Below are 26,123 nucleotides of genomic sequence, written 5' to 3' on the forward strand. Positions count from 1 at the left end.
ATTAATGAAGGAGAAGCAGTATCTTTTATTAGACCAAATGATTACAATCAGAAAATGAGGCAAACTTTTGGTTAAAACAGGACAGTATCAACTGTGTGATTAAAATTGCCAAATCAAAGCTCTTGAGTTTACAGAACTTCCATCTTCTCATTTCCTGGGCACACTTATTTCTGATGCTTTGTATATTTGCAGAATCATTCTGTGTGAATGGTTATAACTTGTTCAAACTTGGGTGGGATCTTCCCTAAAATGAGTCAAGACCACATTGATGACAAACTGAACTTTCAGAATCCAGGTCTTTCAGGGCTGCTTTGCTAATTTAACTGTTCTGAGGGTATCTCTCCTACAGCCTCAATTGTAAAGAAATCAAAGAGTTAAATTTAAGATTTTCTTTCAAGTTTTCATCTGAGAATTGTTCCTTCATTGAATCCAAACCTGTTTGTGCTACGGGCAGAAATGAGGAGAGGTGTATGTTTTATAGTAAGAGGGAATTTCATAAGCTGAGGTGTAGCCAGCTTGTTTTAGCAAACATCTGTGATCTTTTCTGCATGAGGCACAGGGGGAAACAAAATAATTGGCCATCTCCAGTCAGTGGTACCACTGGCTCTGCATGTAACATTAACTTCAGACTCATTTTAAGACCCTCCTTGCAATAGGTGTCAGCTCTTTTCAGGGATTTTCTAGGTGAAACAGACTTCAAACCTAACTGACTCTGCTTCTCTGTTTCACATATTTGATTCCAGGGTTTTCCCTGGTCGGAAAGGAAATGGAAGGTTCTGTTTACCAAAACACAAGTAGCCTTAAGGGATGTTGGATGTTTCTTAATGCTGAAACTCGCTAGCAATATGTTATCCAAAAATTTTCATGCCAGATGATATTTTTTTCAGTTTGCTGGCACTGTAAAATTTCATTGGCATTCTCTCTTCAGCCACTACTTGCAGCTATTCCTGTATAAATCAATCCCTTAACTTCTTCATTCCAATAAATGCAACTATAACGTGGTTAATACAGGACATGGTCAGTTAAGTCTGTTGTCTAACTAAACAAATACCAGCTGTCCAGGAGAAAGCAGCAAGAGCCAGCTGTGGACGAGGTGAAGCGTGTGAAGAGTGGAAGAAAACAGGGTAACATTGGGTTTGCCAGGAATTTCTCAGCAAAACTGAAGGAAATATTCTGTTCCAAGTGCAGTTCCTGTATCTCATGTAGCATGCACTTGTATTCAGTGTGTAAAAATAAAAATACTGGCACCCCATTTACCCCGTTTTTTTCCTCCTAGGATTATACTTTTAGGAGAGCTGCAGGTGAGATACCTGTCAGCTCTATTACACCTCTCTCTGTTCCAGATTTTTTTTGACAAACCAGCCTGTTCATTCTGACTTTGGGAGTGACATTTTAAATTGCCCCTTTTATAGCAGCTTCAGCAGGTACAGAACTGAATACTAAGGATGAACACAGAATGAAGGGCACATTACCTTCATCTCGCATGTAACTGCTAGAGAAACTTAGACTTTTTTAAAATTCCAAAATAACTTGTGCTTACAGCAGTGGCTGCTGTGCTGGGTACTGAAATCAGTACTGGTCTTTACCAGCTTTGAGGGTGTTTTTGGTGGTGGTTGGGAGAATAACCTCGTGCAGGGGTAAAAAGCTTGTGCTGGTACAATAAAGAGGCTGATAGAGCTTCCTGAGGGTAGCTTCTGAGGCAGCACACAGGGAGCCAGAGCTGGGTCTTTCTTCATCAGCAGTGACAGCTTAAATGCAAGTCAAACTACCACTTTCTTGCATCCCTCTTCTAACAGCTCATCATCCTGGCATAGGCTTTATCCACCAAGTGACAGGGTCAGCCCAATGAGTGCCTCGAAGTGCTCAATAACCATGGAGATTGTGAAGAGGAATGATGGCTTTCTTTTTTTCCCCCCTCTTTAGGTATTTTAAAAGGTTCAGAACCTGGATGGGATGGGTAGAGGGGACAGAAAGTTGGTCAATGGTCATTCTTTTCCAAATAATCTTCAGTATTGCATAATGTGTTTTAAAAACATGCTGCATTCAAAAAGAGGAAAAGGCTTTCCTTCTTTGCTCCCTGCTGTATTAGATTTATAATATTTTTCCTTCCATTCCTTGCATTTCTGTAGAAACAGACCTTGAAAGAAAATGTAAAACAATCCTGCCATTTAAAAGGAGGTAAAATAAATTAATCTCTTAACCTTTTTATGTACCTCAGAGAATCAAAAAAGGGCCTGAGTCCGTTGAACAGATTGCTCATTTTAATTCTTAATGTTGTCACTTGCATATTTAAACAATTTTTAACTCATGTTTCAGTACAACAGTAACATTTATTTCATGGTAAACTTTGATGTAATATGTGTGCATTTTGCATCCTTTGATATTTCTTCTTGTTCCTTTGCAAGGCCTTTGGCAAATGAGTGGCTGCCTTCCGACTTTTTTCTAAATGGATTTACTTCTGTCACTGTTCAGAGCCATGAAAAAAGGAAATAGATTCCTTGTTTGCAGCCAATATATTTTGTTCCTTTTAATAGCTTTTCTGTGCAAAGTCTGCCTAGCCAATAGCAACATATAATTAGAACTCCTCTGATTGCACTTTTGTATCTTTTGTGTTAATGTGGTACCAATTTTTTTAACTTCCTTTTAACCTGTAAGTGGTGATCAAAGATATTTTTCCATGTGTTTGAACTGCTTTTTATGCATATCCTTGGCTCAAATGGAAAGATTAATGTATATGCTGCAGCAGATAGCTCATCTCTCAAGTGGGTAGGACACAACAGAGACACCTTTGCATCCTCTCTCCACTTACAGATCTTCCATATATCCATTTTTTAAAAGTAATTTGAAATGTGCTTATCCTGTGTGATGTTCCAATACATTTGCAGCTGGTGACAAAATGCCTTGGTTTTGCTTGAAGCTGTGACTAGAAAAACTGAGATGAATTTCCCGGTGCTTTTAAAAGCTTACATTTATAGGATTGGCTTCCCTGGTTGCCTCAGTAATTTTGCCTTTTAGCAGACCTCTCCTTTACTGCTTATTCACCCCAGACCTTAACAGAGAATTTCTTTTCTAATTTGGTTTATCCTCAAACAGTAAGATTTATTATAATACTTCCGCTTTCTACTGACTTCTGTCATAAGAGTCATCTTTGAAAGGTGTGCACTAACTTTTTGTTTCCCTCCCTCCTCCCCACTACAAAATACTGCCTGAAATGGAGAGATTAGCTGTCCTTGCTGCCCTCCCTTCTGTCTTAGATAACCCTCGTGTCTTTCAAGTTAATCCCCAGTGTAGCCAACATAGAGAAATGAGTTGTTGATACTTGTGCTCTGTGTTACTGCACATCCACTTGTTCTCCGTTAGGAAACGTGGTCTAGGCTGCAGATAATTTAGCTTGGGAGTTCAGTGGGATATATCAGAAGTGTCAGTGATAGACATCTGTCCAGCTGGAAAATAGAACCTACACTGTTGTAAAAAAATACAGCAACCAAACACAACAGCAACAGAAAAAGAATCCCAAACCAAAACTTTAAATAAACCCAAACAGAAAAAGTAATGCTTTTCAAGATGTGTCTCTCGTTAACTGGATTGTGCTCTTACTTAGAGCACATGAGATTTGGAGGAGAACCTATTTTAAGAATTCAGTTAAAACTGATATAATCAGTTAAGCCAGCATGTAGCCATGTACATCTTCTGCCTTGTGAAGCCTGATAATCTAACATCAGGGAATGTTCTCCAAGCTATTAAGGTTTATTGTGGACCTTTCAGATTTCCTTCTTGCCTTAGTTTTTTTGTTAGTTTGGGGTGGTTTTTTTTGCTTTTCTCTCTTGTTGTTTTTAAGCTATTTTAAAACGTCTTCCAAAAAGGAAGTACCAAGCCATTGAATTTTGTACAGCAATCTTGAGGAGATAAAAAAGAAGGGTCAGTTTATTTGTTCTGTGAAGTATGTCAAGGTGGGGAGTTGTGGCTTTCTCTATGTTCCAGTTGCAGCCAGCCAAACTTGCACTCTGGAGAACATGGAACAGCTTTAACAGCATGTCATGGATATAAACCTGAAAGCTTACAGCTTGAAATGTTAATAGCAGTCCTAGTCTCAGACATTGTCAAGTGTCTGTTTCCTATCAAAGAAAATACAGAAGTGATCCAAATGTATAAAATTCATTCTTACTTATACAGTTATTTTACTTCCCAAGGTCTCTTTATAGAGCAGTGCCTTTGTTTGCTCTTTCCAACAGCTGAAGGAGATCGATGCCAAGAAGATCATCCGGGCAATGCTGTCCTATGTGTGGCCCAAAGACAGGCCAGACCTACGGGCCAGGGTTGCCATATCCCTGGGCTTTCTGGCAAGTGCCAAGGTAAGAACAGACACCTCGTTGTAGTGTCACAGTTACTGTTCATCTGTACAAGGAATCATTTTCTTTTCTAGTGTTCAAGGGCTTTTACGCTCTTAAGATATCTGGGTTTTGTACCAGGGGCATGTATCAGAAATAAGAGCTTGGATTTTGGAACAGGGTGTATCTGCAGGTAGTACACGTGTGCATGTTTAGGGAGATAATGATGACAACCAGAATTTTTATTTCCCTTGCTCCCATTAGTTTAGCCCAGGATTTTCCATTGCTGGTTAATTATTTACCTCAGAAATTACAGGAAATGGGAGTTAAAGGTTGTTCTCTTCTTGTGTAGTGCTGTCAGATAGGATTTCTTCAGGGCTCTGTGTCCATTCTCAACCCTGAACTTGAGCAATGTGGTGGTGCCTACTCACAGCTCTTGCTGTGCTGTGGAAAGGATTTGAGCTCCGGTCTGTTGATAATTTCTCTATGAGATGACAGAGGAATTCATTGTTTCAGGGACTTCTCTGGTGTCCTAATATGAGAGAAGCTGTATAACTTCTTGTATTTAAGAACCCTGCTTTCATTCAAATGATTTTTCCTATAGTCTTTGATTGTGAAATGGAGGATTGCTCTTTACTTCATTGTGTAAAAGGATCTTCTATATTCTTACCTGCAACGAAATTAGTGTTTATTTGTTCTTTCAAAGAATTTAGCATGCAAAAGTGTTCTTCAGATGAATGGGGGATATAATTCAAATCCTGTGCAAACCTTGTAGAAATAGTTCAGAAGAGCAAATGTTAACTTCCTTGTGCTTTAAAAAAAAAAATAATTTCATTGCAAAATACTGGGAGGAAGTTTTGTGAATTCCATTGAGACATACAGCTCAACTGGGTTGCTTTTAAGTACAGCAATTTTTACCAAACATAAAGCTAATATTAGCACTCAGCACCATTGCCATGATATGAAAAGAGAGAAGAGACAAATTTCAGCTGTGTAGGTGTTAAAAGAGTGCTTGGGAGAGAAATGTGCTCATTTATGTGAGCTGAAGAGGAATTGCTGGTCTACAGTGCTTTCTCAAGAGCTTTTTATCTTTCAGGTACTCGTGGGTACTGTCTCCAGTAGATATTTGGGTTGTGCTGCAGTTCAGGATGTTGCTGATAATGCAGGTGATGACATGCAGAATATGGCTGGACTGTGCAAGCGAGCTTCCCCCCCTTTTTGTGTGCCTGGGCAAAACATACAGCAATGCTTTCCACTGCATTTTAAAACTCTGGGGGAAGCTCTGCTCAAAATGCAGATGCCTTGAGGTTTTGTGATGTAGATCTACCAGGTAGATATGAAAATTATTCTAACTCACTTCCTTTTTAAAGACTCTTAATAGTAATGTTAATCATAATAATCTGAGGACAATATTTAAATGTGTGAAGTATTTTTTTCTTTTCTTCTCCCCACTTCTCTAGTCCCTAATTTGCAGTGTTATATGAATATGATGGAGAATGTGAATCCAGCCTCTAATCCTGCATGTGGCAGCACTGTACCTTGCCTTTAGGAAGTCTTATTAATGTTTCAAGCAGCTTTCTGGGATGTTAGAAAAACAAAATTGATGACCAGGATGCCTGACTCTTGCAAACAGCTCTGTATTTGGTGTAAAAAAGAGCTATTGTATTTCTACTGGGAGAGAGAGATGTTTTCCCCATCAGAAAATCATTTAACTGCTCTTTGGGGAACTGACTGAGTGTTTGGATCTCTTAAGTGCTCTCTTAAGTTTCCCACTTCAGATTTGTACAAGGCAGCCCAGAAGCCCTGATGTCCTAAGCAGACTCCCAGAAGAAAAGCAGAAAACCTGTTGAGCTTTGCCCAAGTTTTAGGAGATGCTTGTTAAAGCAGGAGTGTTTTGTGAGAATGTTTGCTTTGGCAAACAAGGATTTCATTGGAAAAACACACAGCAGGCTCTCTATGGGAAATACATATTATAACTGGCAGGCGTGAAAAATTTCATGGCTGTCTCCTAGCTATCCTTTGCTACTGTTCTTTGTTTTGTTCTGTCATTACAAAGCTGTGTTGGATAACTGCAAATTAAGGAGTTTCCCCTCATCTCAAGAGCTGTGCTCACTCTTCCTTTGTGGGAAGAACTTTTCTTGAATTGCTTCATACTTTACATATACTAAGTGTGTGTGTGTCATTGTGACATAACTGATGTGCAGTAGTTTATTCCAGAGCTGTAGTAAGTCTGTCATATCTTTGAGCCCTGAATATCTGCTTCTCTTCCAGAGCAAACAAAGGTCACTTTGTCCTGGAGAAAATGAAGTACAAAGTAGTTTACCTGTATCTTTCCTGGACCATGTGTAATTCTGTGTGGTTTCCTCATTATCCCATTTGGGAACCCTTTGTTCTAGCTGCTTGTGAGGTTAATTACAATGTACTCCACAGACCACACAAGCTGTTTGTTAAAGTTTTCCTGCTATATGATTGTGTCAGCACAGGAACACCAGCATGTTTTTCTCCTCACTGCAGACCTGGCCTGATTTCTTTGTACACTATGGAACAAAGGGAATTCTGTCTGAAGGATTTACATCCTTATTGTGGATTTTGTCTGAAGGCCCCTCGTTCTGAGGGGGTTTGCCCAGAGAACTGTATGGTCATGATGGCTGCTACAAGTCACCTTCCCCCAAAAGAAACACTTCTGTAAGACTTTTGGCCAACTTCTTCTGAGTTTGACAAAAAAATTTCAGGTTTTATACCTCTGAATTTACAAAGTTAGGTTTCCAGTTAAAATACAGAGGCTGTAGGGTGGCTTCAGTTTTATTCTATGAAAACTCCAAGGAATCACAGAGGACAGATAGGTTATGAAATTCTCAGCCACAGGGGATAAATATAAGGAACACACACCCAGTTTTTGGTTACTTACCCACAAAACAGCTGGAGATCATTTCTCCTTATCCTGCTTGAGAAATAACTTGTCTCTTTAAATCTTCCAGTTCAGTAAAATTCACTTTCAAAACAAAAGCCAGTTTGTGTGCAGATACTGAAGAGCCTGCAGTTACAATCTGTCTTGACTCCTTTTGTGGGGCCCAGTTGCCTGTCATTGAACAAATTATTGTGATTTTTGGTTCCTTTTTGTCTCCACATAACTGCCAGTGGTATTGTGAGCCTTCAAAGCGAGCTGTTAGTATGGCTTTTTATGACAGGATGGATTCTGCTCCGGGGCTAGTAAGGTCTTTTCTTCCTTGCAAGATTTGTTGTATTATTATGGCACACTTTAAATTTTTACCTTAAATATTTATAGCCCATCTAGACGTGTGTACACGATCTGAAAGATGCAAGAGGAAGGCAGGTGAGAGGAGTACCCAGAGCATTATCTGTGTTTTCAGACACATAGATCAGCGTGCTCAGGTTCTGCATATCTGGTTTTTCTTTTTCCATGTTCTCCCCACATTTTTTGGCTTCTCTATTGGTGTATGTATAGCAAATGCTTCCTTACTTTTCTCTTTCTTCCCTTCTTCTTCTGTGGCACAAGGAAAAAAGTGCTCAGGCTTCTGAGGAGCTGGATTAAATACATGAATATGACAAAATCACTTGTCACCTCTGTCAGCCTGGAATGGGTTTTGGCCTCCTGGTCAGAGACCAGGCATGTGTTATTCATGAGCCAAAGAATTCTTTCAGACTCTCTGCATTTCTACTGACTGCTAATTCCCTAAGTTTCAGAGCAGGAATGGTTTGGCTAAGGAGGCAGGACACAAGGGTTGAATTGCAAATTCTGCCTGCATGCAAAGATAACGACATCTATCTGATCACTGAAGCATGTACCTGTGATCATGGTGTTTGAGCTCTTTCTGGGGGCTCAGATGGAGTTAGATAATTGCAATAAACCTTTTGAAATCGTTGGCTTTTCGAGGAGTTTCAGGTGAAAAGTATTTATAATCGGTTTGGGTTTTTTTCTTACTGGAAAAAGTGTAGTTCAGGTCATCATTAAATTTGAAGAAGGCATGAAGCCAGGTGCTTCTTCCCTCATCTGGACCACATTTTGGAGCTTCTTTAGCAGTCTTGCCTCCACAAGGGATGGGGATTTCTGTGTGTAACTCCACAAATGGAGCTGTTGGATGTGTATGTTTACATTGGTCTGGAGATAAATTCAGTCATCTTCATGCCAACGTTTCTCAGTGAATTATTGGCAAAAGAACAGTTCACTGTGGACTAGTTTTATCTTGTTGGGGCTCAGCCTGTCATTAATCCATCATCTTTATTAAACAAAAATTGCTGGGAAGAGCAAAATGAAAGATAAGGCTGTTTGCCTTACAAGTGATGTAGTCCCACGGGGGAATAAAGATGATGTTGCACTGTCAGCTTAAAACAGTGCAGTCATTAAAAAAAAAGTTTAAACTCATTTAATCATGATTCATTCCAGGGCAACCTGCTGTTAAATGTGAGCAATTGAGTTGGGATGACTTCATGGGTGCTGTGTTTGCTTTCCAATAAATCCAGGCAAGGATAAGCTATTAATTCAAACGCAGAAATAGAAAATGTACAAATTCATATTAAAAGAGTCTTTTTAATGGGAATTGTTATCAAGCTTTCAGGCATTAGGCAGAGGAGGGAAGCCTGTATAGATATATTGTGTAAGACAATTGTGTTTCATGGTAGATTTTCATGGTCTACCAAGGTGTGCTTAAGGCTTTTTGTTCTGTGCCAGCAAATACGACGAGAGAACTGAATTTATGCAGAAGGGTGAAATTTTGTTTCCATTACTATGAGCGTGATCTCATTGATTTAACAAATTGAGTAGGAAAGGCCTGTTTCTAGTAATGGCCTCTCATCTCTTGCTATAAACTTTGTAAGATTAACTTTTTTCTTTTTAAATTACTGGAAAGCAGACTGTCTTGATTGCTAATGAAATGCAATACCATGCTGCCTTGTTCTTATTCAAGCTTTACCCTCAAGGAGTCAGAACAACTATAACCTAAGACCAGGCTTTAAATTTCATTTAAAACTCTATTGGGAAGAATTATATTGATGTAAAAGAAGACATTTCTGCAAAATTGTAGGCTGTTACCAGTTAAATTAATTGTGAGTGGAGAACAGCAATTTAAAGAATCCATCTCTTTTCTTTAAATGGACTTTAAATATATCTGTAGTTCTATTTCAAAACTACCTGTAGTGTAGCACAGTCTAGTGAGAAATAAAATCCCTGCAGAGAGATTTGTGAGAATCTGCAGCAAATCAAGACCATCTGCATTACAATATTCTTATTTTCCCCTGAGAGGTCTCTCCCAGGAAAACCTGCACTTTGTCATGTTGGTTGTCACTGGAACACACATGGCAGTAGATTCATCTTTTTTAAGAACAAAATGCCACCCCAAAATCGAGTTTCAGTAACTCTGAAGGCAAAGTGGGGTTGTTTGGTTGTACTGGGGAAGGGAGAGGGATTTGAGATTTCCACAATTCCCATCTGTTAAAAGGGGGGCTGTGGCTGAGGGACTCTCAGGCTGCGCTGGACAAGTTCCAGAGGAATGTGTTTGAAGTAGGACCTGATCTTCAGCTGTTTTCTCAGTCACTAACAAACCAGCACTAACCTCACCCAGGTGCCTTCAGATCTCATGTATCTCCTCTCAGGAGTTATTTAAATTAGGCTGTGTTGAGAATTTTGAGGTGTTTTTTATAATGTATTTCACAGGGGAGACATGGGAGAAGAGGAGAAAATGGATCCCTTCCTCATTTGCATTTAAATCTTTAGCCTAAAACACTGTCTTAAAAAATTCACAGCACAGATTCAAAAAATTAATTTACATTTCTTTCTTTAAATCTATAGTTTACAAAAATATTTTCAAAGCTCCAATTACTCTGCTTGGTGAAGTTCGTACCTTCCACTATTTGCCATAATTTGTAAAACTGGGAATATTGGATATTGGGACAGTCATTAGAATTTCTGGAAGTCTGTCTTCCCCCTTGAATTTGAACTTAAGAATGAATTTACCACTTTTTGCTCTCAAAATCTAGTTTTATCCAGTTAATTTACAGTTTTTTCCCTGGGCTTTCAGCTCTGACAGATGTCCCTAAATACAATTGAGATTTAAGTGGGTATCCAAAACATTTGGTGGTGAGAGCTGAAATATCTGTATCAATCTGGTTTCTGTTTTTTGTTTCTTCTCATGTGCAATAATTTGTCATCTACCCACAAGTTTTTTCCAAATTCTTTAAAAAAATGAGGCCAACTTTAAGCAAAGTCAACTCGCTGTGAAGTATTTTAACATCTGCTGTGAATGTAACATAGGTCATCACATATTTGTTCAACTGCTGAAAAAGTTGTGTCCATATTTTCAAATCTTAACAGTTAAGAGCAGTTTGAATTAAGAAATTCTATTAATTATATGAAGTTTGTCTGTAAATTGCCTTTCTTGTTGGTATAAATGAGCAATGTAACAAAGGCACATTAACAAGACTTAGGAATGTTATGTTTTCTGTAAGATTTTCGGTATTTTCTTGTGCTACGGTTGTGCAAATAAAAAACTGCTGAAGTTGGTGTGTTTACATCTCCATTTGTTCGGGGTTTCTCATCCTGAGGGGCCACCACTGTTAGAGGAGATGGATCTGGGGTTTGCTGCTCTTAGAGGAGTGTGCAGTGACCCACTGGGTGGTAGGTGGTGGATGTGACTTTTTTGTTTGAAAACTCGTATTTTTAAAGTCCATTTGTAGTGTCTTGTAGACTATAAAGTCTTTTGTGCTGTTGTGCCAAACCCCAGGGTTAATAGATACCAAGTTAAAGTTTAGAGTGATGTTGCAAATGGGAAGCATTATTTAAATTTTAGGGGAGTATTAACAGAGACAAAGGAGGGGTCAGCTTATTTTCTTTGACTTCCCAGGAGCTTTGGTTTAATCCATCCCAGTGACGCCGTGTTAGCCACGTGTGGGTGAGGGGTTTCCTGTGTAACAGTGCTGCTTCACACTGAATATTGTCAGCATCACAAAGAGCAAGCAGCTCCAAATGAGGACATAATTTAGTAGCACTGTGTGTGTCATGCAGTGGCTGCTGCTTGATTCATTTCCTGGGCTCTCATGCTGTCCTGAGAGCTCAGCCTCACTTCCAGGGCCTTTGCAGTGTGCAGTTTGTTGAGGATAGAAATCCGTATTTAAGAGGAGACATATTTAATCCATATTTTAAATGAGAGAGACAAAGTAACCCTGCAGTCCCAGCAGCGAAGATTTAATAGTGGAGAACATTGTGCTTGAAATAAAGAGCCAACTCACCTGCACTAAGTACTTAAGGACTAAATATAACACTAGAGCAATCTCAGAAAAAATAGTATGCTCCATAGAAGGCATAAATAGTTGTTTTAATGCAAGTGGTCTAATTGGTGTGCTCCTGCTTTCAGGCCATGAATATACTGGTTCCCTTCATGTTTAAATATGCAGTGGACAACCTCAACCAGGTGTCTGGGAACGTGCTCAACCTCGGCGATGCCCCAAGCACTGTGGCTACCCTGGCAACTGCTGTTCTCGTGGGCTGTGAGTGTATTCCCAAACTGGGGATGGGAGTTAAGGGTCTGCAGTGAGGGAGGGGCTCAGCAGAGCTCCTGACCATTGCACTGCTGAGCATCACAGCTGGTTGTGAATCACAGAATTATGGAGTGGTTTGGGCTGGAAGGGACCTCAAAGGTCATCCATGGGCAGGGACACCTTCCACTCTCCCAGGGAGCTCCAAGCCCCGTCCAGCCTGGCTTTGGGCACTGCCAGGGATCCAGGGGCAGCCCCAGCTGCTCTGGGCACCCTGTGCCAGGGCCTCCCCACCCTCCCAGGGAACAATTCCCTCCCAATATCCCATCCAGCCCTGCCCTCTGGCAGTGGGAAGCCATTCCCTGTGTCCTGTCCCTCCATGCCTTGTCCCAAGTCCCTGTCCAGCTCTCCTGGAGCCCCTTTAGGCACTGGAAGGGGCTCTAAGGTTTGCCTGGAGCCTTCTCTTCTCCAGGTGAACACCCCCAGCTCTCCCAGCCTGCCCCCAGAGCAGAGGGGCTCCAGCCCTCAGAGTGTTGTAACTATTTCACAGTTACTGTGTTGATGTCTGTTCCCAATATTCTCTGACCTTGCTTCTGGTATTCCAATTAAAAAATGAAATAATGCTTATAGAAATTATTCTTGATTATAAATCCTGCCCTTTCTTTATAACCAGCTGCAAAAGAAACTGATTTAAATGCATGCACAATGGTTTATAAATGAAAAATTGCATAAAGCTTGGGCCAATTAAGTATAAATTACCTTTGAACTAAAATTGTTGAAAATATATAAAGAATGAGTCTAGTGTAATTTCATGCATGAGGGGAAGTTGAAAATATAATTATTTTCATTTTGTAAACTTTTTCATCCCTTTTTAGATGGTATCTCAAGAGCTGGGGCAGCGTTATTTAATGAAGCGAGAAATGCAGTATTTGGGAAAGTAGCTCAAAATTCAATCAGGAGGATAGCCAAGAATGTTTTCCTGCACCTTCACAACCTCGATCTGGCCTTCCATCTAAGCAGGCAAACAGGAGCACTGTCAAAAACCATTGACAGAGGCACAAGGGGCATCAGTTTTGTTCTTAGTGCTTTGGTGTTTAATCTGGGACCTACAATGTTTGAAGTGGCTCTGGTCAGTGGAATTCTGGTAAGTGTGGTTTGGTCATCGTTGGAATTGTCTCACTTAGGAATAATGCTCTTACCAAAGTCTACAGAGTATTAATAACAATAATTGAATTTACAGGGTGAAAGCAACTACTGTAAAAGAGAGCAATCCCTAATTTTCAAATATCAGTTGCTTTAAATCAGCTTATTTGAAATTATTTGCACATTTAAAACCTCTCTTCAGCCAGTTGTATTCATGTGGACAGTTTCTAATGTTTTTCTTCAGAATTGTTGGAAAAATGAAATTAGAAAAGTAAACTGTGTCAAATGTAGTATGGAAACAGAATATAAATGTCCAGGAATGTTGTTGTTTAGTGTATTCAGGGTAGAGAAGGGAGTGATTATTGGCTCTTTCCTGAATACTGATCTGAACTTATCCAGAACTTAAAAGTGAATGTTAGCTTTTGGAAAATAGGCTTCTTCTGGCAAGTTTTAAGCTTAATACTCTGAAATTTGAACTTCTATAAAATAAATCACACTTCCTGTCTTTGAAGTCAGGATCTTTGGGTATTATTTGGGTGCAGAAATCTAAATCTTGATTACGTATCTTAGACTAAATTAAAAACAAGAACCTTGTTTTGTTTATTGGCCTTTTTAGAAGGACTTAAGTTTGAATGGAACAGTGAAATGCCTGTTGATGTTAGGTTACATTTTCTAAGCAGTGGAAGTTGCAGACCAGGCTGGCTGTCAGCCAACCCTCCTTAGGGCTCTCCTCTCCTGATGTGCCCTGAAATACAGAAAACTCTTCCTAAGTTGTTTTGCGAGGCCATTTATTTCTTCTTCCACAGTCTTCAGCTTTCTTTCAAAATCCACTCAAAAAGCATGGAAACAAATGCTTATTTGTGAAAACGGCACAAGCATCAGCAGCATTTATGTTTTATAATGTGAAAAATAACTTTGTAGTATTATACACACCAGCTCTTGGTTATTGCCTCCAATCTTTTTATCTAAATCCTTCTTGCTGCTTTCTTTTTGAGTTTAAGCCTTTATTTAGCCTTAAGCTGTTCAGAGCAGGGATTGTGTTGGGAAGGACCATCATTTCTTGTCTTAAAATTAGGATAGCTTAGCTGAAGACAGCAGCAAAATTTTGAAAATGATGATGATGATTCTTTTTTTTCCATTTGATTTTAAATCTTCCAGTATTACAAATGCGGTGCTGAGTTTGCTTTGGTCACTCTGGGGACGCTGGGAGCCTATGCAGCATTCACGATAGGAATTACACAGTGGAGGTAAGGCAGGCCCTGCCCTCACATTCATCAGGGTGCTCTGATGCCTCAGCTTGAACTCGTGACTGGATCAAACCTTCCTTTCCCAGGACTAAGTTTCGGATAGAAATGAACAAAGCTGATAACGATGCCGGTAACGCTGCCATTGACTCGCTCCTGAATTATGAGACTGTGAAGGTAAGGCCAGTCTTTACTACCAGGCTCTTTGTCTTGCTTCTGTCAGCCTTAGGGAAGTGAGTCATAAGATTCATCTTTTATAGGACTGCATATTTGGAAAAATAGCGTATTTTTAAGCATTATTCATTTGAAGAGTACTGCGTGGCATTGACAGAGTAGCAGGAAGGTTGTTAGGGGGGCTGAAAAAATCTCTTTGCTAATAAAGAGTGAGAAGTTTCTTTCACGGCTGAATCACCTTGACCATCAATTTCTGCAAAGAGTAAACTTGGTCTTGAAGAGGAGGTTTAGGTTGGATATTGGGGAAAGGTTCCTCACCCAGAGGGTAGTGGGGCACTGAGCAGGCTCCCAGGGAATGGGCACGACCCCAAGGCTGCCAGAGCTCCAGGAGTGTTTGGACAATGCTCTCAGGCACAGGGTGGGATTGTTGGGGTGTCCTGGGCAGGAGTTAGACTTGGATGATCCTTGTGGGTCCCTTCCAACTCGGGATATTCTGTGATTTCTTTCCTTTAGTCCCTAGAACTGTTGGAGAGGAGCTGTGTGTGTCAGTGCACGTAGTCTGTTCATACTGGATTTTATAGCCACTTAAACAGTCTAACATCCTTGACACTGTCACATTTACCATTTGTGTTTGTTTTGTAGTATTTCAATAATGAAAAATACGAAGCCCAACGGTATGATGAGTTCCTGAAGATCTATGAAAAAGCCTCCCTGAAGACTACCTCTACTTTAGCTCTCCTCAACTTTGGCCAGAGCGCTATATTTAGCGTCGGTTTAACAGCCATCATGGTGCTCGCCAGCCAGGGCATTCTTGCAGGTAACTCATCTGTCTGTAAGCCTAAAATGAGTGTCCTTTACCTCAGTCATCCACAGCAGAGGTGTTAGTTTTAATTAACTGAGGGTTGATGTGATAGTTCATTTTGAGAGGTTTTGCTTGAGAGTTTCTTGCTTAGGTTTTGTCTATTTCTACCTCTTGGAGTATTATTAATTCCATTATCTCTCTCTCTCTCGATGACTCTCTCAATCATACTATGATTTTATCAAAAACATTTTAAAAGTTTAGCAGTTAAAGAAAGATCCCAAGAAAATGTCACTTCAGGAAGTTTTTCTTGAAGGTTTTTGAAAGGCACTTCTATAATACAAATATTTCTGTGGATCTTCTCCCAAGATCCTTTCTTTTTGCCGTTCTCCCTTCCCATGTTGGCAAGACTCAGTGTGTATATATACCCCTGTGCTTTGTCTCCAGTAGTTTTTTACCAATAATTCACTTTCCTTACATTAATAACGGCACATTATTAAAAGAATTGCTTCTCTATGCTCTATACTTGTCTAATTTACTACATAAAGTAAAGCCTGCTTGATTAGGAAGACACAGTACAAGCTTCAAATACAGTATTGGGATAAAGCTCTGCTAAAGCAAGGTGGTTTTAGAGTAAAAATAATGATGCTTTAAAGACTGTTAACATCCAGAAGTGTTTGAAGGGCAGACCTTTATACCATGTGCTCTTTCTTGCATCTGCTTTGCCCTTTTTAAAGATGCCAGGGCAGGGAAGGGTTACACTGAACAGATCAGTCAGTAGGTGCAGTTTATGGCTGTTCTTAGGAAGATTTAGAATAGCTTTAAGCAGGATGGTCGAAATATGGCTTTAAATCATCTTTCTGGGCCTGTTTCAGCTGAACTGACCTGGCACTTACCTTTAGCTGGTGTGTCATCCTGAGTTTTCCCTTGATCAGCCTGTTTGATACTGAGCTGCCCAGAGGTTCTCAGTGTGTTTTAGCAGCTCTGTGGTATATACAGCATGAAAGCTCTCTCTTGATCATGACAAATTCTATCATTTGGATTTGTCTGTAATTGTACTTAAGATTGTCTTTCCTGATTTGTGCTTCCATATATTATTTCCTCCCCTTTTAACTTCCTTAGGCCTCTCTGTGGATTTTACAGCTGTACAATCTGATGTTGTATATGCTGCTTGCCTTATTTGCCAGTGCTATTATATCTTTTAAAAAGTGAAATCCACAGAAACATTGCCATTAGTTTCAGGCACACCTGTATAAAATCTGGGAGTGGGTTCTGGGGTTTCGTTTGCTATTTAAACATCTGGGTTTAGAAATGGGATAAAAGAAATTAGACTTGATTGACTTGATCATTTCTTTTAAGTCTTTTGGTGCATCCTAACAAGACAACCCTTCAAGTCTCCTTATTCTCTCACACCCCTTTTGTCTTAAGGCAGCCTTTCTGTTGGAGATCTGGTAATGGTGAATGGATTGCTGTTCCAGCTTTCTCTGCCCCTAAACTTCCTGGGAACAGTGTACAGAGAGACAAGACAAGCTCTTATAGACATGAATACCTTGTTTACACTTCTCAGTGTAGATACCAAAATTAAAGTAAGTAGTAGCTTATTTTCCTGAAGTATCTGGGTGTTTAATAGGGCTGTTTGTGGCAATGCCATCATTTCACCCTGTCCTGATCTTCCAGGTTTAATTTTTATTCCCAAAAGAGTTGTGTATAAGATTGCTGTTCTGCCTCTTCTTTAAGTGCAGTTACTGCAATAGCAGTTGATTTTTTTTTTTTTGTTGCAGAGAAGCAAAAATTCCTTCACTGAAGCTGTGTTGGTGTTGAGATTTTTTTATTTAAGTATTCATGCCTCGTGGTTGAATTTTTATTGGTAATTAATGATGCAGACTATATTGCGAAAGAAGTTATGAGGCTGAGTGTTTACAGCAGGAATTTTTACCTCCTTTGGGGAAAAGGAAGAGCAAACCAATGTCACTTGTGCAGCAAATTATGATTATTTTCCACATATCTGAGCTGGAGTGTCTGTTTGCCTTTTTCTGAGGTGGGAAGGGGACTGTTCAGCTTGTTGAAGTGTTGGAGATATCTGCTGCCCAGAAGTTAAAGTGGAGCTCTTCTTTTTATAGGACAAAGAGCTGGCTCCACCCCTGCAGATCACCCCCCAGACTGCTTCCATCGCCTTTGACAATGTGCATTTTGAATACCTGGAGGGGCAGAAAGTCCTTGCTGGAGTGTCCTTTGAAGTCCCTGCAGGAAAGAAAGTGGCCATTGTAGGAGGTAGTGGGTCAGGGTGGGTAAATGGACTAAATATGCCAATCAATGCAGAATTTAGTTTCTTAAATGTGGTGCTGCTTGTGTTTGCTTTTTATTATTTCTGTTTGTACATCAATTCCGATTGGAGATTGTAAATGGCAAACCAGGATGTAACATTAACTTCAATTCTTTTCAATTCCAGGAAAAGCACCATCGTGAGGTTATTATTTCGTTTCTATGAACCTCAGAAAGGAAATATTTATGTTGCTGGACAGAACATCCAAGATGTCAGTTTGGAAAGTCTGAGAAAGGCAATAGGAGTTGTGCCTCAGGTATTCCATGTTTCCTTCTCCCCAGATAGTCCATCGTAACAGTAAATCTCAGTATCTGGCACTGTGGTTCAGTTAAGGCCAGTCCTAAAGCAGTGGTGTTGCATGGTGACTTTCAAAGGAACTAGATTTTTTCCCCCCCAGGAAATATTAGGTTTTTATATGCATCATCATATAGATCCAATTTTGAAATGTGTTTAAGCCTCCCCATGAGAAACTGCCTGCAGCTTTAAGTGATTTAGCTTTATAGTTGATTACCACCCTTAATGAGTTAGCACACTGGTGAAAGTGCACATGACATACATATTTAGGACACAAAATATATTAATCCCTTTTTTGGGGAAAGAAATTTCCCCAAACACTTTTACCTTCAGGCTTTGTAAAGAAAAATACAAGCCGTTCTGTATTGATTGTTTCACGGGCTGGGGACAGTTTTGAAGCTGTTGTTCATGGTTTCTTATTTAAAATGTGCTTCCCACAAATGCAGGATGCTGTTCTCTTCCATAACACCATCTACTACAACCTGCTCTATGGCAAAACAGGGGCCACAGCAGAGGAGGTGTATGCAGTGGCCAGGCTGGCAGGGATCCACGAGGCCATCCTGAGGATGCCCAATGGCTACAACACCCAGGTCGGGGAGCGAGGACTCAAGCTCTCAGGTTGGCTCACAGCTTTTGTATCCCTTTTGCTGCCTCAAAGCTCTGTGCAGAGTTTAGTCCTCAGGCTTGTTTTTAGCTTATTCAGCTTGTAGCACGGAATCATTAAGGTTGGAGAAGATCTCCAAGATCAAGTCCAACTTTAGCCTAAATCCCACCATGCCCACTAAACCACATCACCAAGTGCCACGTCCACCCCTTTTTGGAACACTTCCAGGGAGGGTGATTCCACCACTGTCCTGGGCAGCCTGTTCCAGTGCATGACCTTTCAGTGAAGAAATCCTTCCTATCATCCAACCTGAACTTCCCCTGGAACAGACTGAGGCCGTTCCCTCTCCTCCTGTCCCTGTTCCCTGGGAGCAGAGCCCGACCCCCCTGGCTGCCCCCTCCTGTCAGGGACTTGTGCAGAGCCACAAGGTCCCCCCTGAGCCTCCTTTGCTCCAGGCTGAGCCCCTTTCCCAGCTCCCTCAGCTGCTCCTCATAGGATTTAAATTCCAGACCCTTCCCCAGCTCCGTGTCCCTTCTCTGGACACCCTCCAGCACCTCAATGTCCTTGTAGAGAGGAGCCCAAAATACCTACCTATAAAGGCTAAATATTAATATGAAGGTCTGCAGTTTAAGGCAGCTGTAGTCTGCAAGATATTCAAAGGAATGTATTTTCAGGGATAGTGTTAAATGAGATTATAAGTGAGGCTGGAGGTGCATCTAAGTAAAAATTATTTTTCTCATGATCTTTTTGGGTAGTGGACTAGAATTGGGAACTTTATGTGTGCTTTGGGCCCTCTCATGCAGGAGCAGAGGGATGCAGTGGGTGCAGAGAGGTCCTGCCTGTTGCAGAGACAGCTCTGAGGGGTGGTTCTTTCTCTGCAGCTGCTGCAGTAAGGAGTCCTGGTCCCTTTGAAACAGGGGATGGGAGGATACAGCCTGTACCCAGAATGTGTCTGCAGGAGAAAGTGTACACGGTGCAGAATGGGATTATGGAGAAACTTAGAAGGGTAATAAAATATGTGAAGCACAGATCTGGGTGAGGGAATAGAAGGTGCTAAATAGGTACTGGCAGAACTGAACTGAAGAGAATCGTGCTAACAATGAAAGATTTGTCTTGTGCTGCCTGTCTCCCCACACTCATAATTGCTAGAAAGAGGATTTGACTGACAATAGGTTTGAAATGTCTTGGTGTTTATAGAAGAATATAATGGTTTCAGTTGGAGGGAACCTTCTGAAAATCATCTAGACCAACCCTTCTGCTGTGAGCAGGGGCATCTTTCACTAGATCAGGTTGCTCGAAGCCTTAACCTTATGTTGAGGTTTAGATTGGATTTTAGGAAAAATTTCTTCACCCAAATGTTTGACCAGGCTGCTCAGGGCAGTGGTGGAGTCCTCAGGCCTGCAGGGATTTAACAGCTGTGTGGATGTGGCACTTGGGGACATGGGTTAGTGGTGGCCTTGGCAGTGCTGGGGGAACAGTTGGACTCCATGGTTTTGTGGGGCTTTTCCAGCCTGAATGATTCCATGTCCCTTTTCTAAGTCTGGACCAATGTGTGGGGTTATATTGAGTTTCCCTCTGCCCTCGAGACTCCTGTAACGGAGCCTTTCTGAAAATGGGTTCTGCCTTTCCTCCATCCTTCAGTTTGTGCTGCCACTGGGATGGTCAGAAGCACCCACCGGCCAGTGCTTCCACAAAGGTGGTGTTTAGAAAGGGAAGGGAGTTGTGTTTTCCTGCTTTGTTTGTATTTAAAGAAGGAAGAGTATGTAAAATACTCAGGAGAAAGACAGTGGAATTCTTTTGAGCTCTGAGTGGGCATCCTCCACTGAAATAAAAGCTTCAGTTTCCTCTTTTCAACAATTAGATGAATATTGACAAATACCAGTAGTAGATAAGCTTCAGGAATGTGTGGAGCCAAGGTACAGGAGTCTCAGGCCAATGCTCTCAGAAATGGTGTCATTGTTCAAAGAATTGGAGATATCAAATGGAAAGCTCTGAGTTCCTTCAGTTGCTCTGTTAGAAAGTTACTGCTAATTGGAATCTATAGTTTTCTCAATAGTAGGTTGGCTCCCTAAATTCTTACAAAGATTAATGTCAGAATCAGTTTGTTGGGCTTTTTTTGGTTGGGTGAGGCTTCTTTAAGTCTAAGGAGAACACAAAGTCCTGATTTGTTCTGTTATTTTGTGGCAGAAATAGGGGGAGTAAAAACTGTGTGAATTGAAGTGGTTCTCTTTAAAATCCAGGGGTTTATGTGCACGGTGGAAAAACAAGGTTTTAGCTGTAATGATGCAGCTAAATGCAGCTTTACCAATTTAAATGGTGAAGTAGAATTTCGTGCAGTTCTCACTGTTCTCAAGGATTGATTCATCAAGAATAAAGAATGAAAAACAAGTTGTTTGGGTTATTCCAAGTAGAACCCACATCAGCGTTGGCTGATAGATGTGTAATAGGCAGAGCTGCAACAGCCCCAAATCCCTGACTTTGTGAATGGAACAGTTACTGTGCTGCTGCCCTGAATGTGAATGGGGAACAACATGAGACAAATGGATCTGCTGCAAATATAAAGGATGTGGTTACAGAAATCTGTCTTTCAAACATGGATATTGTCAAGCTGTGAGTTTTGAAGATGCTGTGTAGGGGAGGGAGGGAGAGAAGACTAAAATAGACTGAGTAAATCGTACAGTTCTAATTGCTACTGAGTTGTGCCAAGGACAGTTTAAAATGTGAACTGCAGCATTACCACCAGCCTTTTAAATGGTTTGTGAAAGCGTGTTGCCTCCTGATAGCAATGGAACATTAACAAGAATATAATGGTATTAAATGGAATGTTTTGAAGTCTTGAGTAAAACAAAGGAGGACAAGTGCACAAATGTGACGTGTTTGCGTCGCGTACCAAATGTTTAGCAGATTTTAAGTTCTCAAGTGCACCTGTTTTCCTGTCTGTAAAAGTTGCCCTGAGTTATTCTTGAGTAGATGTTGGCTGTAAGAATTGTTAAGGAAGGAAACTAGTCTGAAACTGGGTTATATCAGAAACCACCAGGCTGTAGATTGCAGGCTGAAGGTGGTTTTCAGTACCATATTAACTGTTCTTGAGTGAAATTTGCCATTATGGGGTGGGAAGTTGGATGAATATCAAGGAGAGACCTGAAAGACACAATGTGTGAGCAAAATGCCTGAAATCCAATACAGCAGGCATGGACAGAGCACTGGTGAGAGAAAACGAGATTTGTGAGTGCAGAGTTGCTGGATGGGGCAGAGCTTAGGCCAGGAAAATGGGCTCCTACTGCCAGGTGTACAGAGTGAGGAACTGTACAGCGTTGTTACTCACCTGTGTGAGACTCTTGCCTTGGAGCAGATACAAAATAGTTCTCTGTCCCTTTCCAAAAGGATGAGCAATCGTGAATCACTGAATTTACCAGGGAGCAGGAACTTGTGTGCTATCTTATGTAACATGTCAGACATTTGTCAGCAGTAACTACGATGTCTATTAGAAAAAGGAAATAAACCAAGAACCAACCCTCAAAAATCATGTCCTGCTGTTGAATTTAGACTATCACAATTGTAACTTAATCTTGTTTCTTTTCTTTCCTCTTTCCCCCTCATCCAGGAGGAGAAAAGCAAAGAGTTGCAATTGCTAGAGCAATGTTAAAGGAGCCACATATTTTTCTCTATGATGAAGCCACATCATCTTTAGATTCAATTACAGAAGAGGTAAATTGGGATAAAAAATTCCAAAATTTAAGTGGTGCAATGATGTCTGATTCTGATGCTTTTCCATGTTCTTTTCCTCTGAGAAAGAATTCTGTTCAAGTGTTTTCTCAGCGTTATTAAGAGATGCTGTGTCTAAGCTGTTGTCCTTAAGAGCAGAGCAGAGATGCTCAGTCCATCTACCTGGAGGGAGACAGTGAGGGATATCAGCTGTCTCTGGGCTATTTTCTGTTTCCACTCTGGAAGTCCCATTCACCTTGACACATTCATCCCTTGAAACTGGTGCAAATACCTCAGGTGGCCATGAAGTGTGAAGCTTTCCAATCCACTTTAGAAGGTGTTTAGATGCAATCCAGCATCCATCAAAACAGCTTTCTAAATATTTGGGACATAATGCAGGACAAAACCCCCCCTTGTTCGTTGTGCAGCAGATGCAGATGAGGTAGGTGTGACCTGCAGTGCTGGTATTCATTTGTGTTCATTCCACAGGAAGGGCTGTGACATGGATGTGGTGACACTGTGACAGGAACTGCATCAGGCTTCATAACAACATCTTTGCTTAAGCACAAAACTCTCAGCACCAGCAGTAATTTCCCAAACTAATGTCATCAAAAATGAGCTAAGCTACAGCTCCGTTCACTTATGCAGACTATTGAGTGAATTTATTGACCTGTAATCACTAAATTACTTTCATTTTCCAGATGCAAAGCATCCAGAATATGAGCTATACATCCATATAGCACAGCACTGAAATGTAGCACAGCTTCCTCATGGACCAGAAATGTCCACATCACACTCAGTTCTTGGATTCTTCCTCTCTTGTTTTGCTGTATCTATGCCAGAGTTATAAGCAAAGCTGAAAGTTTTGAAATGCACATGGACGACAGCAATGAAAATGAGGCTTTTCCACAAGAGTATGCCTGGGAATGGAAATGTTTTGTGACAAAAATTTTCAGGGAAATAAAGTGGACACTTCACGTAGGGTAGTGAGGGCACAAATTCCCAGTCAGTGCTCCTTGCAGAGGGATGTGGTTTGGAAGATGGCATAGAGCTCACAAAGGAAACACTGGATAGACAGATAGATAATTCCCAGAATTGCTCTTTGTTCCACATTGGCATAATACTGAGAGGGATTTTTTTCTTTAACTTTCATTGGAAAGCATTATTATTACTACCATGAGGAGTTCTTATTTTCAGATGCTTTTACTGCTGTTTGCTGCTTGTGCAGCATGGCTCCGTGGGGAAGTTTTCCCTGAAATGAAGTGACACTTCTCTTCCTTTGTCCCTGGGGATAGCTGTGTTTTTCTGTGAATACAAGCTTTTTTTCAGTTTGAGGCTTTGCAAAACCACAGATATTTCATGTTTGGAACTCTTCTGTTTCTCCTGTACGTACTCGTGGCTGTTTGTTATTGGAAAGCTGTAGCAGTACCAGAGATGTTTCTCAAAACTTATTTACAGTAATTTGCATATTTCCAGCAGCATTTTATTTCTCCTCATCCCACTCAGGAGCGTGTAAGAGTCTGTGTCTATTCCAATCTTGCAGAACATTCTCAAAGCCATGAGGGAAATGGTGAAGCACCGGACGTCGATTTTCATTGCCCACAGGTTGTCCACAGTGGTGGATGCAGATGAGATCATCGTGCTGGATCAGGTGAGGGCTCACCTGGTGCTGTGTGACTTTCACATCACAGCAGGGTTTGGTTTAGGGACTCTGTGTGTCCAGTTTGAGTTATTACACACCCACCAAGCTGCTGGAAATTTTTTGTTTAGAAATAAACCATGCTTGAAAATTCCAGCCCAAACTTGGCCTGTGTGACTCTCTTGTACATTGTTATTTTTATGCCTTACTGTTGCATGTTTTTAATCTAATTTTTTGCCTGTTTCTGTCAGATGAAGTTTTCTAATGTGTTCCCCCAATTTATGCTTCACTCTCATGGCTCAGTGAGTGTCTGTTTTTCACATACATCCATTTTTTCCTCTCAGTGGAAAGAGAGAGGACAGCATGTTCTGTTTCTGTGCAGATACAACGATTGCAGGATTGTTCAACCTAATTATGTTAAAAATCTGAGCACCATTCTCTGTTGTACCTGTAGAAAAGTGTGATTATTCCCTTTCTGTAGGCTTCTCTTCTAAGAAAAAACCAACACATTTCAACATTTGGTTCCCTAATGTCAGTGTTGAGCTGTTACCTCACACTCATCCAAAGTCCAGTTTTTTCTTTATTACCCATATCTGGCAAGAGATTTAAAATAAACAAATGTCCTTATCATAACGTCATAATTATTCTTTCAACTGATAATGCTGAAAGTACAGTGCTCTAATCTGCTGATAATAGATGTTAAATTTATCTCTGCATTCATTTTTATCAGTTGCTATTTATAAGCTTGTGCTCATAGGTGTATTTAGGGACTTAAAATACACATCTAAAAGCAAATAAATTATTCTTACACTACATTCAATGATTTCATGGACAACTAGAACAATATCTTATGAAATGGTGACATTTGCTACACAAAACTCAGCTTTATATGAATCTCAGGATGAAGTAGTGGAATAAATCACTTGCAATGCTCCATGGAGTTTTTATTTGGTTTTGATCTGCTTTGTTTTTTCAGCTTTTGCTGAACAATCCTTTCCTAAGGTGTATCCTTTCTACAAGTGCACGTTAAAACACCTCGCAAGCATTTTGTAACGTGTCACAAGGCAATCAGCAGCTTTTTGTTTTCCATGCAAGTTTTCACAGCTTCCTAAGAGTGTGTTTTGTGTTGTAGTGTAACTGTTAAATTAAAAATAAAAGCACAGCCTCGAACTGTGAAGGAGCCAGGGTGCTCCCTTTTCCTGAAGGATGGGCTTGAGGGTGAGGGAGGCAGCGCATCCCCGCCGGTGCCCGCCGGCTTCCCGAGGCAGCGCTGATGTGTGCCGCTCTCATCCCAGCAGGATTGATGTGTTAGCAGCTGGGTAAATAAGGCTCAGGAGCAGGGATGAGCCAGGATGACTGTGGCTGGTTCTGCTTAGCAGTGGTAATCACGGAATCACAATTCCAGCACCTTTGCCGAGGTAAAGTCAGAATCATTCCTGAGTGAGTAAATGTTGGAGTAATGATACAGATCCTGATGCTGTGGAGCTGAGCAGAGAAGTTCCATTTTTGAGGATTGGTCAAGAGTTATTAAAAAAAAGCCATAATTCAAAAGCCTGGTCTCTACTCCAAATTAATCACTTAAAGGATTTAAATAAATTCTGCAGTTCTGTTGATCAAGTGTATGTTTGTTCAGATTCCACTGGCATAACTACTAATAGAAGTGCCAAGACCCAAATTTTTTCCCAGCATGTCCATCAGCAGATGTCACAAGGAGGTAGATTTAATTGTAGATCAGAATTTAGAACTAATATCAAAGCCATGTGGTTGTCTGTATAATGCTGTCCTTTCCCAGAAGGAAGAGTGGCTGGAGAATGAATATATTAGTTTAATTGGAAGTCAGTGAATGTGTCTCTTGAAGTAGGAAGATGAGTTTGGTTTTTTGAAGAGGGGTGGTGTTCCTCTCTCTGAGTTCTCATGGAATTCTCCTCTCCAACTCTTCCTTTCCATGCTGATAGTAAATCCTGTCTGCTCCTGAGAACAGCCCAGAGAACTGAACCACTCACACAATTTTTGTGGTGGTGATTGCAGTGACACAAGCTACAGAGCACCTATAAAAGCACAGTTTACACTAATTGTTTTCAGGATTTGATCTTAGGTGTGCTTTGCTTGTCCCTCTGTTTGCTCTTCTCTTTTAGCTCCTTCATGTGTGTTTGTTACCAAGCAAAGACAGATATGTGTTTGTTTTGATACATTCATGTGATCTTTGCAGGAGTAGTTGAACACCTTGCTCCTCATACAGAGGGCCACATTTACTTTAAATAACTCCTCCAGTTTAAACAGTAAAACTTTCCGTCCTGGTGGACTTCAGATTTTGTCCAGGTTGACAAAAGGCACCTGCAGGCAGAGACGAGCACGGCTCCTTGTTTTCTGCTGGCAGTGCCC

General features: G+C 40.7%; 1 protein-coding gene across 1 annotated transcript in view; it reads left to right on the plus strand.

The window, feature by feature from the left end:
• The window catches only part of ABCB7 (ATP binding cassette subfamily B member 7), a 35,610-nt gene that overhangs the window by 8,892 nt on the left and 595 nt on the right, over positions 1-26,123 (plus strand). The window contains exons 4-15 of the mRNA XM_032123548.1: positions 4,233-4,352; positions 11,696-11,828; positions 12,692-12,960; positions 14,118-14,206; positions 14,293-14,380; positions 15,020-15,194; positions 16,605-16,762; positions 17,297-17,460; positions 17,626-17,755; positions 18,240-18,411; positions 22,002-22,105; positions 23,646-23,753. Coding sequence (XP_031979439.1) covers positions 4,233-4,352; positions 11,696-11,828; positions 12,692-12,960; positions 14,118-14,206; positions 14,293-14,380; positions 15,020-15,194; positions 16,605-16,762; positions 17,297-17,460; positions 17,626-17,755; positions 18,240-18,411; positions 22,002-22,105; positions 23,646-23,753 — 1,710 coding nt within the window. The remainder of the gene's footprint in view (positions 1-4,232; positions 4,353-11,695; positions 11,829-12,691; positions 12,961-14,117; positions 14,207-14,292; positions 14,381-15,019; positions 15,195-16,604; positions 16,763-17,296; positions 17,461-17,625; positions 17,756-18,239; positions 18,412-22,001; positions 22,106-23,645; positions 23,754-26,123) is intronic.

The sequence above is a fragment of the Corvus moneduloides genome, chromosome 14 (assembly GCF_009650955.1).
Source record: "Corvus moneduloides isolate bCorMon1 chromosome 14, bCorMon1.pri, whole genome shotgun sequence".
NCBI classification, from domain to species: Eukaryota; Metazoa; Chordata; class Aves; order Passeriformes; family Corvidae; genus Corvus; species Corvus moneduloides.